The sequence below is a fragment of the Mobula hypostoma genome, chromosome 28 (assembly GCF_963921235.1).
Source record: "Mobula hypostoma chromosome 28, sMobHyp1.1, whole genome shotgun sequence".
Lineage (NCBI taxonomy): Eukaryota > Metazoa > Chordata > Chondrichthyes > Myliobatiformes > Myliobatidae > Mobula > Mobula hypostoma.
Window position 1 is genome coordinate 4,305,557 of NC_086124.1, and position 15,062 is coordinate 4,320,618.

The window sequence follows — 15,062 nt, forward strand, 5'->3', positions numbered from 1 at the left end:
TGGCCGTTGGATCTCACTGTAGATCTCATCACCCAGACTGCCAGAGCTGGCTTCACATGACCCTATCTCACCAGGGTGTGAGCCCGCCTGTCGTTTTGAGTCTTGCTTACTTATTGCCCTTTATGCCACTGGCATTCAGGGCAACAACGAAGGCCCTCCGTCCCTGGCAGTGTTCAGGGCTTCCTTCGTCATGTCAGTAGCTTCCTCTCACTACTGTCAGTCATACAAGTCCCGGGTGGAGACTCAGGAATACCGTCCCATTCGGATGCAGAAGGATTCTTCATAGCTGTTTCTGCCAAAGGATCTCGGCCTGAAACGTCGACTGTACTTTTTTCCGTAGATGCTGCCTGGCCTGCTGAGTTCCTCCAGCATTTTCTGTGTGTTGCTTGGATTTCCAGCATCTGCAGGTTTTCTCTTGTTTGCTGTTTCTGTACTAGTTTTGTTTTTACCAGGCAGAGTTATTAGCCCTGAGCTGAACCCCCGAACCAGGACCACTCTTCGTCTGGCCTCTACCCTTTGACCTGTCTGGCATGGGTGACCCTACCAAGAGCCAAAGCATAAAGCCCTGACTCCAGACAACATAGCTCTCCAGGATATTGAGGCACACAAGCTTCCAAATCCAATGACAAATTTGTGGTCCATTTGGAGGAAGTTGAGACCTTTCATCCAGCCCGGTTCATGCCACAGATGCTGCCTGGCCTACTGAGTTCCTCCAGAACTTTTGCTCCAGATTCCAGCATCTGTGGTTGCTTGTCTCTCGTCGAAGCAGCCGGTCACCTTCAAGCTGCAATGCAAAGCAGAAAGGTGTTTTGTTTAGTCACATCCTGTTTTGAAGAGTTGCTCAGTGTCTACCTTTTTGCCCAGCAATTGCATCATATAAGGGAGTCGTTTGGCTGACACGTACAAAATTGTGGGCATGTTATGCTGGTTGGGATGTGTTGTGACTCTTGCAGGCTGCCCCTACACATCCTTAGGGTGTGTTGCTGGTTAATGCGAACAATGCATCTCGTGCTATGTTTTAATGTGTGATTAATAACTGAATCAGAAATGCTGGAGGAGCCCAGCAGCTCAGTCAGCATCTGTGGAAGGGAATAAACAGCCGATGTTTTGGGCTGAGACCTGTCATCGGGACTTGGATAGGAAAGGGAGAAAGATGCCAGAATAAGAACTTGTGGGAAGGGAACGCTTACAAGCTGGCAGCTGATAGGTGGATGGGTTGGGGAGGGACGATGAAGTGAGAAGCTGGGAGGTGATTGCTGAGACCGTGTGAGGGGAGGAAGGTGTGTGGGATTGAGGGGTGATGAAGTGAGAAGTTGAGAGGAGATGGGTGGACCGAGTAAAGAGATAAAGAAGGAGGAATCTGATAGGAGGGGAAGTGGACCATGGGACAAAGGGAAGGCGAGCCAGAGGGAGGTGAGGAAAAGAAGGGTGAGAAGAATTGGGAATGGAAAGAGAGGGAGAGGGAAGGAATTACTGTAAGTTAGAGAAACCGATTTTCATGCCATCGGGTTGGAGGCTACATAGACAATATCAGGTGTTGCTCCTCCAGCCTGAGCTTGGCATCTTTGTGGCAGTCGAGGAGACGATGGACAGACTTGTCAGAATGCGAATGGGGAAGTCACATTGAGCTGGGTATATTATTTTGGGTGTTCCTTAAGATTTGCACCATCAGCAAAATCTCTTGCTTTTTGTGTAGCTTGGCAGACCCAGTTTAGAGCCGAGCCTTCTGCTGTGCGCTGTTTTCCTTCTGTGTTTTATCATCCGATAATGACGGAATTCTGGAATAACTATCAGATCAGAGTCTTTCAGAGGAGGGAAAACAACACTGTGTATTTACAGAGTCTCATCACTACTGTTCTCGTTCAAACTAGTGCAATACTTTGCCAAGATGAGCCACCCTCAGGGTAGAGGGGCAACAGCTTTTATTCTGTCTGGGTACCCACCAACCTGATGGCATGAATATCAATTTCTCCTTCTGGTAACAAATTAGCCCTCACCCCTCTGTTCCGCACTCTGACTTTCTCACCTGCCTATTACCTTCTCCTTGGTCCCCTCCTCCTTCCCTTTCTCCCGTGGTTCCCTCTCTTCTCCTATCACATTTCTTCTTCAGCCCTTGACCGTTCCCACACGCCTGGCTTCACCTATCACCTTCCAGCTAGCCTCCTTTCCCTCTTCTCTACTCCCCCCCCCCCCCACCTTTTTATTCTGGCATATTCCCTCTTCCTTCCCAGTCCTGAAGAAGCGTCTTGGCCCAAATCATCAACTGTTGATTCTTTTCCACAGATACTACCTGACCTGCTGAGTTCCCCCGGCAATTTGTGTGTCATGCTTTGCTTGCTTTCTTCCCACTTGCTGCAGGTGCTGATCTAATCTTAAATGCGGATGCAGCCTCTCTTGATCGCTAGCTTTGGTTGCACCCTCAACACTCCGCCTTCTACTAATGCATACAAAATGCTGGAGGAACTCAGCAGGTCAGGCAGCAAGAATACAGCCTTCATCAAGAACCCCTCCACCCAGGTCATGCTCTCTTCCTGCTGCTGCCATCAGGAAGGAGGTACAGGAGCTTCAGGACTCGCACCACCAGGTTCAGGAACAGTTATTACCCCGAGGCTATCAAGCTCTTGAACCAGAGGGGATAACTGTAGTCACCCCAACACTGAATTGTTCCCACAACCAATAGACTCACTTCAGAATCGGCTTTAATATCTCCGGCATATGTTGTGAAACTTGTTGTTGTGCAGAAGCAGAATATTGCAACACACAATAAAAAAACTAAATTATGATAAGTATTAATATATTAAGAAAAGTTAAATAAGTGCAAAAAGGAGAGCGGGGGGGGTAAAAAGCTGTGAGGTAGTGTTCAGGGTTCAATGTTCATTCAGAAATCAGATGGCAGAGGGGAAGAAGCTGTTCCTGAATTGTTGACTGTGTGTCTTCAGGCTCCTGTACCTCCTCCCTGCTGGTGGCAATGAGAAGAGGGCATCTCCTGGGTGGTGGATGCCACCTTTTTGAGGGACCGCTGCTTGACAATGCCCTGGATGCTCCGGAAGCTAGTGGCCAGGATGGAGCTGACTGAACTTACAACTCTCTGCAGCTTAGTTCGATCCTGTCTGGTAGCCCTCACCACCTGCCGCCATAGCGGACGGTAATGCAGCCAGTAGGAATGCTCTCCATGGCACATCTGTGGAAATTTGTGAATGTCTGTGGTGACATACCAAATGTGCTCAAACTCATGAAATATAGCCGCTGTCGTGCCTTTTCTGTCGCTGCATCGATCTGTTGGGTCCAGGATAGATCCTCTGATGTTGACCCCCAGGAGCTTTCAAGGATTCTTTATCTTGGGGTATGTGTCCACAGATCCCTGAAAGTTGCCTCACAGGTGGATAGGGTAGTTAAGAAAGCTTATGGGGTGTTGGCTTTCATAAGTCGAAGGATAGAGTTTAAGAGTCGTGATGTAATGATGCAGCTCTATAAAACTCTGGTTAGGCCACACTTGGAGTACCGTGTCCAGTTCTGGTCGCCTCACTATAGGAAGGATGTGGAAGCATTGGAAAGGGTACAGAGGAGATTTACCAGGATGCTGCCTGGTTTAGAAAGTATGCATTATGATCAGAGATTAAGGGAGCTAGGGCTTTACTCTTTGGAGAGAAGGAGGATGAGAGGAGACATGATAGAGGTATACAAGATATTAAGAGGAATAGATAGAGTTGATAGCCAGCGCCTCTTCCCCAGGGCACCACTGCTCAATACAAGAGGACATGGCTTTAAGGTAAGGGGTGGGAAGTTCAAGGGGGATATTAGAGGAAGGTTTTTTACTCAGAGAGTGGTTGGTGCGTGGAATGCACTGCCTGAGTCAGTGGTGGAGGCAGATACACTAGTGAAGTTTAAGAGACTACTAGACAGGTATATGGAGGAATTTAAGGTGGGGGGTTATATGGGAGGTAGGGTTTGAGGGTCGGCACAACATTGTGGGCCGAAGGGCCTGCACTGTGCTGTACTATTCTATGTTGTATCTCATGTTCTCGTTGTTTATTTATTATTTTCTGTTTTGGTTTTGAACTTGCACAGTAGGTCGTCCTTTGTACATTGGTTGTCCGCCCTGCTGAGTCTGGTCTTTCACTGGTTCTACTGTGTTTCTTGTATTTACTTCGACTGCTGACAAGGAAATGGATCTCAGGGTTTTATACGCTGCCATATATATTCTTTGATAATAAATTTACTTTGAACTTCGAGCATCAGTGGGGCAGAGTCAACAATCAATGTTTAGAGCCAAGACCTTTATCAGGACTGGAAAGGAAGAGGACAGAATCTCCTTGTGTTTTGAACCAGTGACATCCTTGGCTATTTAAAAGTCATTGCCCGACTGACTACCTTGAGATTAAAAATAAATCTCCAGGTTGTATATGGCGGCATATACATACGTTGGTAATAAGTATACTTTGGATTGTGATTGTTCTAAAGTTGCATGTAAGGCAGATTTGTCTTAACTGATTGAGTTTTATAACAAGGCAGCAATTGTTTGTTTCAGGTTTTTCATTGGATATGCCTGCCAGTGAGACCTCCCATGAGTGTCTGGTTACTGAATCATTGTATGCTTTACCATCAATCCTTACGACTTGGCTATTGACACATGAGAGGGTCCTTCAAAATTCTAACAGGCACAACTAATTGTTTATGTGTTTACAAGCTAGCTTGCCAAAGGTGTGCTTAACCCTTTAATATTTTATGGTTTTAAACTACATTCATTGCTGATAAAATGGGTCTTCCGTGGGGATCCCTGTATTTAACCACTGGCTTGCAAGGAGTTTGTACGTTTTCCCGGTGGCTGTGTGGGTTTCCTCCGGGTGCTCTGGTTTCCTCCCAAATCCAAAGACGTACGGGTTAGAGTCAGTGGACACACTATTATCACAGGAAGTTCTGCAGATACTGGGGGGGTGGGGGCAAGGGGGAAAAGCAACACACACAAAACGCTGGAGGAACTAAGCAGGTCAGACAGCATTTGTGGAAATGAATAAACAGTCAACGTTTTGGGCTGAGGCCCTTCTTCAGAACTGGAAGAGAGAGCAGAAGTGGTTATGTTTTGTAACTTCAAAACATTAAATTAATTCAAAGGATGCAAACTCCTGCCACTTGCCTGCAAAGAGTTTTTATGTTCTCCCTGTAACTGTGCGGGTTTCCTCCGAGTGCTCAGGTTTCCTCCCACAGTCCAAAGATGTACCAGCTGGTTGGTCATTGTAATTTATCCAGTGATTAGGCCAGGGTTGCTCAGTATCTCAATAAATAAATAGCAAGATGGGGAATGGAGCCTGTTTTGCCCAAGTAGGCAAGATCATGGCAGTGAAAAGACACAGCCCTCCAAAGAATTTCAAACTATTTTATTGGACCAAGTCAAATGATGTTTCAATCGTAGGGCACTACAGCACTGAAACAGGCCCTTTGGCCCATCTAGTCTGTGCAAACTGTTGTTCTCCTGGTCCCATTGGCCCACATCCTGACCATAGCCCTCCATACCTCTCTCATCCATATATTTAAATTTCTTTTCAATATTGACATTCAACCTGCATCCACCATTTCTGCTGGCAGTTCGTTCCACACACTCTACGCCAGAGTGAAGAAGCTCCACCTAAATATTTCACCTTTCACCCTTGACCTATTTGGGTGGCAGGGTGGCAAAACATCTCTACTGAAGGAGGTGGAAGGTGGTCCTTCCCTCTGCTAGCCTGCAGGTCACCCTTGGGCAAGGTGTAGCACCTGCTTAGCCCCCCGATCAGGGTCACGTGAAGCCATGGGAGCAGGTGGTGGATGGTCGTATAAGCAGCTGGTGCACATCACAAGTCCTGGTTATGTGACCACTGACACCAGGCAGACAATCTCTGAAGAGTATTGATAATAGCTGGGGCCACCTGTCTTGTAAAGACACTGCCCAGAAGAAGGCAATGGAAAACCACTTCTATAGAAAAATTTGCCAAGAACAGTCATGGTCATGGACAGAGCATGATCGCCTACATCATAGGACACGGCACATAACGAGAAAACCCTTAACCAATGACCTAACCTTCTAGTGTGAGTATGTGAGACACCTCCTAAGTACTCAGTCACTCCTCTCAACCCTGAGATTCATTTTCCTGTGGGCATACTCAGCACATCGAAAAGTAACTATAACAGGATCAATGAAAGATTAAGTAGAGCATAGAAGACAACAAACTGTGCAAATGGAAATATAAAGAAATAGCAATAAATAACGAGAACATGAAATAACAAGGTAAAGAGACCCTAAAGTGAGATCATTGGTTATGGGAATATCTCAATGGATAAGTGTGATTATCCTCTTTTGTTCAAGAGCCTAATGGTTGAGGGGTAGTAACTGTTCTTGAACCTGGTGGTGTGAGATCCTGAGGCTCCTGTACCTTCTACCTGATGGCAGCAGCGAGAAAGGTGCATGGCCTAGGTTTTGAGGATCTCTGATGGTGGATGCTTTTCTATGGCAATGTTTCATGTAGATGTGTTCAGTGGGTGGGAGGGCTTTACTGGTGATATACTGAGCCGAATCCACTACATTTTTGCAGGATTTTCCATTAAAAAGGCATTGGTGTTCCCATACCAGGCCATAATGCAGCCAGTCAGCACACTTTCCACCACCTGTCAATAGAAGTTTGCCAAGGTGTTTGATGTCATGCCAAATATCCGCAGGCTCTTGAGAAAGTAGAGGCGCTGTCATGAGGCATTTATGTGAGGCGATTACATTTACACAATTACATTTATATCCTGATCTGCCAGCTGCTGCCTGCAGGACAGAGGGGCCAGGACATCCCATTTCTACCCCCCCCCCCCACTCCCATACTGTTTGTATTGCTGGAATCTGGCATCTGCGCTCCTGAACCCTGTGCTCCTTAGTGACTGCAATTCCAGTTTTGAATTTAACCAGTGGTTTTGAGCTCGACTGCTCCCAATTCGGTTCTTCCCGGACCATTCTTGTAAATTGCCTGACAGGAGCTTTCCAACCCCTTTTCTCGAAACCCTAATGCGTTGTGACTCAGTTTTGTATTTTAAAAAAAATATCCTGCTGTTCCTGTGCTGAAGAAAGGAAGTAAATAGATGATGTAATCGTGGTTCTGGTTTGCATCAGCTGAGTGCCTAGTTACTGGTTACTTGTCAATGCTACCTAATGGAGCTCCTGGCCCTGAATAAAATCAGACACTGATTGTTATCTGGATGCTTTTGCCAGTTCTGTTCAGTTATTTTTTTACGTCGGAGGAAGCCTTAGGAAATCTGAATCGGAATGGTAAAACAAACTGGCTGTGGCGAAGTGCCGTATCATACCTCTGAATTCTGCTGATTAATGTCTCTTCCTTGTGCAGTCTGAAGGGGTGCTTATCTGCAAACCGGTTTTTCCACCGAGGTTGGGAGAGATGAGAACCGGAGGTCATGGGTTTAAGGGTGAAAGGTGAAAATTATTTAAGAGGAATCTGAGGGGGAGCTGCTTCACTCAGAGTGCGGTGAGAGCTCGGAACGAGCTGATAGAAGTGGTGAATGTATGTTTGTTTGCAACATTAAAGAGAAGTTTGGATAGGTACGTGGATGGGACAGGTGTAGAGGGCTATGGTCCAGGTGCGGGTCAATGGGACTAGGCAGAATGGTAGTTCAGCTACAAGATATTGAAAGGCCGGCGTAGAGTGGACGCGGAGAGGATGGTTCCTGTAGTGGGGGGAGTCCAGGACCGGAGAGCACAGCTTCAGAGTAGAACGAAGTCTGTTTTGACAGAGATGAGGAGGAATTTCTTTAACCTGAGGGTGGTGAATCTGTGGAATTTGTTGCCTCATGGCTGTGAAGGCCAAGTCATTCGATATATTTAAAGTGGGGTTGATAGACTCTTGATTAGTCAGTGCGTCAGAGGTTATGGGGTGAAGGCAGGAGAACAGCATTGAGAAGGATAACCAATTGGCCAAGATGGAATGATGGAGCAGACTCGTCTAGACGGAAAAGCCTAATTCTGCTCCTGTGCCTTGTGGTTTATGGAAAATTGGGGGGGGTGGGGGGGGAGATGTCAATTGTCCATGCTTATCACCTTGTACACCTCTATCAAGTCTCCTCTCCTCCTCCTTCACTCCAAAGAGAAAAGGCCTAACTCACTCAGCCTATCCTCATAAGACACGCTCTCCAATCCAGGCAGCTCTCCTGGTAAATCTCCTCTGCAACCTCTCTGAAGCCTTCCACACCTTTCCTATAATGAGGTGACCAAAACTGAACACAAGTGTTGTCTAACCAGAGTTTTATAGAGTTGAAACATTACCTTGACGTTCTTGTATACCATTTGCGATTCCAGACCCAAAGATATATTATGCTGACCCTTCAGCCTACTGCTAGATTAATCTAGCATTTCCATCCTACATAGTGCCTCTTAAATGCCCCTAATGTTCCTGCCTCTACCACCACCCCTAGCAGCACGTTCCACATAACCCCCGTTCTCTATGTAAAATTGCTACCTCTGATAATCACCCTTTGCTTTCCTCAAACACCTTAAAGTTATGAATGGGGCAGCACGGTGAAGACCATTTGGCCCACCACGTTGGACTGACCTTTCATAACCTACCCTGACAAAAATCTTTCGTCCATGTGTCTAACTAGGGTTTCTAAAATCTCCCTGATGTGTTCACCTCTACCACCACACATGGCCACACATCCACAGCTCTGTACTGCTCTGACCTTTCAACCTTCTCCAAGGTCAATCCCTGCCACACAGTGCTTTATTTTTCAATCACCCACGCACCCACGTGCCTGTCCCTTCAATGTTCCCAATAACTCTGCCTCTACCATCACCCCTAGCAGAGCAATCCACACACCCACCACTTTCTGTGTATTTAAAAAAAATAACAACTTGCCTCTGACAGCTCCCTACGCTTTCCTCCAGTCATCTCGAAATTATGGCCCCGGTATTAGTCATTCCTGCACAGGGAAAAAGTGTCCATTCGATCTCTGTCTCTTATTACTTTGTACACCTCTGTCAAGTCGTCTTCACCGTCCTTCGCTCCAAAGAGAAAAGCGCCAGTTCGCTCAACCTTTCCTCATAAGACACGCTCTCTAATCCAGGCAACATCCTGGTAAACCTCTGCACCCTCTCTAAAGCTTCCACGTCATTCTCATACTGATGTACCCCTCTGGCTCGGCCAGAATGTGTTCGTCTAGGGGGAAACAACTCCTGGCCCCGCCAAACTGAAAAATCTCGTTTGTGTGGCTGCTGCGTGATGTGTTACCCAGTTACAAATCCGCACAGCAAAATATCAAACAGTACACCATATGCAATTAAATGATTGAACTTTATAAATCTTAATCTGGATAGAGGGTTAGTAAAGAAAATAAAAAGTAAAAGGGCCCATTTTAAGGAAAACGTCTATTGCGCATCATTGGAGTTCACTGTTCGTTCATTTGTTCCCGTCAACCTCCGAGCGTAGCCGACCCTTGGACCCTCGCTCCTCAGTCCACTCAGTCCGGGGGCGGGGGGGGGGGGTCTTCCGACTCTCTCCATTCGCATCCTCTGTCTCCATTGCTCCCTGACGAAAGATCTGAAACTCTCTCTTCCAGACTCACAAGAACAACATTTCTCCCATTGGATAACATACATTCCAAAGCCCCGTTATCTCTAGTCGTAACCCAAACATTGCTGCTACAGAGAAACCATTACATTATCAGTGGAACATTATATAGAAGCCATTGCATTAGCCCTAGCAGTGAAACCTTGCAGTGTGTTACAATGAAGTGACCAGAACTTAGCAAAATAGTCCAGATTAGTTTATCATGTGCAGCAGGTTGCAATGATACTTCTTGCCCACTCAGTCCTGAGCGACTCCAGTGAATAAATGGAGACAAACTGCAGAAGCTGGAAGTATAGAGCAACGCAGGTAACACTGGACGATATTGGTCTATATTCTTGAGAAGGTGGGCCAGGCAACATCTACAGTGGGAAATGAACAGTTGATATTTTGGGCCAAGGCTCTTCAAGACTTGAAAGGAATGGGGCAGAAGCCAGAATAAAAGTATTTGTGGGGAGAGGGGAGAGCACCAGCTGACAGGTGATAGGTGAATCCAGTGGGAGATGGGGAAGGTGGTGTCAACTACTATTCAACCAGGTCTTCTAAATAGACAGTAACAAGCTCAGTGGATCAGATTATAAGCATGTTTATTACTTGCAATAGATGTCCACCTTAAGTCGTTGGTAGGTAGCTTCAATTTTGCAGCTCAAAACAGATCATTTTTATACGTTTACAGAGTCTAGTAATTCATCAACTTCATGTCTTTTAGTTCGTTCCATCCCTTAATTACATTCCCGTCTTTTCTTGCATCCATCTTGAATGAGCTACGTTTGGCTTTGAGGCTTCTCTCCCCCCCCCCCCCCATCCCAACAGCAGTGCCCTGTTTTTCTCTGCTTTCAGTTGTGCAATGCCAAAACACTCCCTGCTCCAAATCGCAAACTCTTGCAAGCTTCTTAGAACAACTACGTCAGCAAATTAGCACAGCACTCTGGGATCACACAGGTTCCGTTTTGCTGCATTGCATTTTACAGAGGTAATAAATTCATAGAGACTTCAGGGCTACAGTTGAGTGGTGGAGGGTTTACTCTTGTTCAAGGGTTTCCTATCTGGGGTCCACACAAACGAGAAAGGTAAGGGTCCACGGCATGAAAAAGGTTGGGAACTCAGGCTCTAGTACGTAAATGGTGTGGCGGCTGGTCCATGGAGTATATTTGAGGTAAAATGAGAACAGGTTTTTAGAGGGGCATTGGGTTAATGGTGCTGAAGGCAAAATATTAGCGACAAACTTGTCAAATGACGACCGTAGTGTGTTCTAACATCCTTTACTGTCTAGATTCTGAAAGATTTTGGTTTTACAGCCACACTGCTGAACACGAATATGAGTTGTTTGTTTGGACAGTGTAACGTGTTTAATTCTATTCTGTTCCAGATTCTACAGGACAGCCTAGAGGAAACGGAACGACAACTCTTTATTGAAGCCTTTGTGTCCACTGGCCGACTGGACAATGTAACTATGGTGATGGGCTTGCACCCGCAGTATCTCGAAAGCTTTTGGAAAACTCAGTACTATCTCCTGCAAATGGATGGGCCGCTGCCCTATCACTATCGGCATTACATCGGTTTAATGGTACGTTGGCCTTGCCATTCTCGTCTGTCTGTATTGGCAACGCTTTATGTGCTAACTGATAAACGTTAGAAAAATCGCCATTGTGTCTTTGTTTTTGTAATACCAAGATTAAACGTGATATGAGGTTTATGGTTGGGCAGCAAGGTAACACACACAAAATGTTGGAGAGACTCAGTAGGTCACAGCATCTATGGAAGTGAATAGATAGTCGACTTTTCGGGCCGAGACCATTCATCAGGACTGAAAAGGAATGGGGGGGGGGAAGCGAGATACCAGAATAAAAAGGTGGAGGGGTGAGGGGAAGGAGGACAGCTGGAAGATGATAGGTGAAGCCAGGTGGGTGGGAAAGGTAAAGGGTTGGAGAAGAAGGAATCTCATAGGAGAGGAGAGTGGACCATAGGGTAAAGGGAAGGAGGAGGGGACCCAGAGCAGAGGTGATGGGCAGGTGGGAAGAGGTAAGTGGATAGATTGAGGAACAAAAGAAAAGGGGAGGGGGGAGAGAATGTGTTTTTCTTTTTAAGCAGAAGGAGAAATGGGTATTCATGTCATCAGTTTGGAGGGTACAAAGAGAAAATGTACAAGGCGTTGCTCTTTCTACCCTGCGGTGGCCTCATCTTGGCACATGTCAGAACAGGAATAGGAATTGGAATTAAAATCCTTGGCGACTGGGAAGCTCCGCTTTTGGCGGTTGGAGCGGAAATGCTTAACCTAATTGATAATTGGTTTGTTAAAGATTGCATTTCATAGAATATTACAGCACCATGCAGGCCGTTCAGTTAACAATGTCGTGCCATCCTTCCAGCCTACTCCGAGATCAATCTAACTCTTCATGTTTCTATCATCCATGTGCCCATCTGCTCTGCACCCTCTAAAGCTTCCACATCCTTCCTATAATCAGGCAACCGGAACGCCAAGAACAATATTCCAATTGTGGTCTAAGGTTGTTGTAAAGCAGCAACTGTACTTGGTAGCTCTTGAACTCAAACTCGCGCAGGGGAGCGGGGATGACTGGAAGAATTGGATCAGCCCGTGATTGAATGGCAGAGCAGACTCGATGGGCCGAATGGCCTGCTTCTGCTCCTGTATCTTATGGTCTTGTATATTGGTTTCTTTTCCTAGGCAGAAGTGAGTGACAGTGGAGTTGTTGTATCTCTGATTGTTTTCTCATCCTTGTGGTTCTTCTGGGAGTCAGGGATGCCCATTCCAAGATTTCAGTTTATTTTAGAGTACAAACAACGGTACAAATGCTAAGCAAACTAAATAAAGAGCTGAGAAACGATGCTGAGACAAAAGAATAAAGATGGCACTTGTGAAAAATCTATCACTTTTATAGTAAGTAAGAGAAATTCTTTAGATAGGAATGAGCTAGTTAATAGGGCTACATAATTAAAACAATTATATCATGCGGGCAACATGCTAATAGTTAGCCAATAAAAGAATTGGGTGATAAACCGTTAGTTTAGCTGCTATACTGCCTTCTGCCAGTGAGTGTGAAAAGTACATGAGTTTGTTTTAAAAAGTACAAATCTTATAAAAAGTATTATTTTAAAAAAAATATGATTTCCAATAGAGTTGGGGGGGTGGCTTGATTTCGTGATGGTCTGAGTTGCATCTTTGTGGGTGGTGGAGGTGGGAGGGGAGGTGTGGTTTATGAAGTGATATGTTGGAAAATAGACTAGGGTTTTAGATGCAGGATTGGCACTGGTTTCAAGTTGAAACAAATTTCATATGGAATCGGGAGGCTATTCAGCCCTTCAGTCTGCTATGCCATTCGAAGTTTGTGTGTGTGCTTTTACCTCATTATTCTCCACTGGCATGGGAGCATAGTGGTTAGCACACTGGTTTCCAGTTCCAGCGACCCGGGTTCAATACCTGCTGCTGCCTGTAAGGAGTTTGTCTGTCCTCCACATGGGTTTCCTCCCACAGTCCAAAGACCTACTGGTTAATTGGTCATTGTAAATTGTCCGGCAAGTCACAGATACTGGGGGTTACTGGGCAGCATAGCTCAAAGGCCGAATCTCAATAAATAAATCTCCATGGATTCCTGAGCTATTTGGAAATCTAGTGATCCCTGGTTAGTGGATTCAATACGACCTCCAAGAAATGCTGTGTAGAATTCTGAAGTTCCTATTTCGTTATTTCACGACGCAGCACGGTAACAGCCTCGAGCCCTTGTTGCCTAGTTACACCCATGTGATCAATGAACCCTTCTGCCTGTACGTCTTTGGACTGTGGGAAGAAACCAGAGCACCCAGAGGAAACCCACATGGTCATGGGGAGAACGTGCGAACTCCTTACAGACAGCGGCAGGAATTGAACTTGGGTCACTGGAACTGTAATGGTGTTGCGCTAACCTCTGCGCTAAATTTGTTTGGTCTGTTTCGGGGTTGGTGTTGGAGATGCTGACAACTGCTTGTAGAGCCAGGGTGTGGTTTTTGTTTCTTAAATCGACGGTGAAATGTGCGGCTGACTGCCTCCTCCCCGCGTCTCACTGCAGGCCGCCGCCCGACATCAGTGCTCCTACCTCGTCAGCCTTCACATCAATGAGTTCCTCCAAGTCGGTGGCAGTCCCGAGTGGCTGAACGGGTTGAACTTCGTGCCGCAGAAGATGAGGAACCTCAACGAAATCAACAAGATCTTGGCGCACAGACCCTGGCTGATCACAAAAGAACATATAGAGGCAAGTCACCAGCAACATATTCAAGTTAGTGTATACTAATGAACAACTGTCTGTTGAGTCCTGATTAAATGTGGAGGTTAGTAATTAGCAAGTGGTTTCATATTTGGAACAATTCTGGAAGATGTTGCTGTTCCCACCTTGCTCGTACATGCTCCAGACTAATTGGAAGCAGCACACACAAAAAAATGCTGGTGAATGCAGCATCTTTAGGAAGAGGTACAGGTTTAGTATCACTGGCGTATAGGACTGGAGGACACAGACTCAGAAAAGAAGGGTGTCCTTTCAGAATGGAGATGAGAAGGAATTTCTTCAACCAGGGGGTGGTGAATCTGTGGAATTCATTGTCACAGGAGGCTTGGAGGCTAATTTGTTGGCTATATTACAGGCGGAGGTTAATAGGTTCTTGACTAGTCAGGGAGAAGACAGGAGATTGGAGCTGAGAGGGAAATGGATCAGCTACGATGAAATGGCGGAGCAGACTCGATGGGCCAAATGGCCTAATTCTGCTCCCGTATCTTATGGTACGTCGTGAAATTTGTTGTTATGGCAGCGGTACATTGCAGTACCTAATAAAAACTGAAATCACAGAAAGAAGTATGTATATATATTTTTTTTAAATGTTAAATTAAGTAAGAGGGCAAAAAGAGAAGGGGGGAACCAAGTAGTGAGGTAGTGTTCAAAGGTTCAATGTCCCATTCAGAAATTAGATGGCAGAGGGGAAGAAGCTGTTCCTGAATCACTGAGTGTGTGCCTTCAGGCTCCTGTACCTCCTTCCCAATGGTAGCAATGAGAAGAGGGCATGTCTTGGGTGATGGGGGTCCTTAATGAATGGATGCCACCCTTTGGAGGCATCGCCCCTTGACGTCCTGGATGCAGGGGAGGCCAGTGCCCATGATGGTGCTGAGTGAGCTCACAACTTTCTGCAGCTTACTTTGATCCTGTGCAATGCCCCCCACCCCCCATACCAGCCCATTAGAATAATCTGTCATGTAACAGACCATACTTCTTGATAGCATTAACGGAATGCCTGCAGTGTCCTCCTTGTGCTGCTTTGCCTATTTGAGGGAGTAAATGCGGCTCCCACTAAACGGAGAGCACACTGAATGGTGTCTGCGACTCTTCGTGCAGTCCCTTGCGGTCACGGGCCGAGCTGTTGACGTACCAACTTGTGATGCATCCAGATCAGATGCTTTCCACAGTGGATCAATCGGAAATCAAGGGTCAAGGC

The 15,062-nt window shown here is 46.1% G+C and overlaps 1 protein-coding gene across 2 annotated transcripts in view; it reads left to right on the plus strand.

Annotated features, from left to right (window-relative positions):
- Nucleotides 1-15,062, plus strand: part of LOC134338935 (sestrin-1-like) — a 134,323-nt gene that overhangs the window by 102,061 nt on the left and 17,200 nt on the right. For both annotated transcript variants that reach the window (XM_063035140.1, XM_063035141.1), the window contains 2 exons: nucleotides 10,957-11,154; nucleotides 13,652-13,834. In XM_063035140.1, the coding sequence (XP_062891210.1) occupies nucleotides 10,957-11,154; nucleotides 13,652-13,834 (381 nt within the window). The remainder of the gene's footprint in view (nucleotides 1-10,956; nucleotides 11,155-13,651; nucleotides 13,835-15,062) is intronic.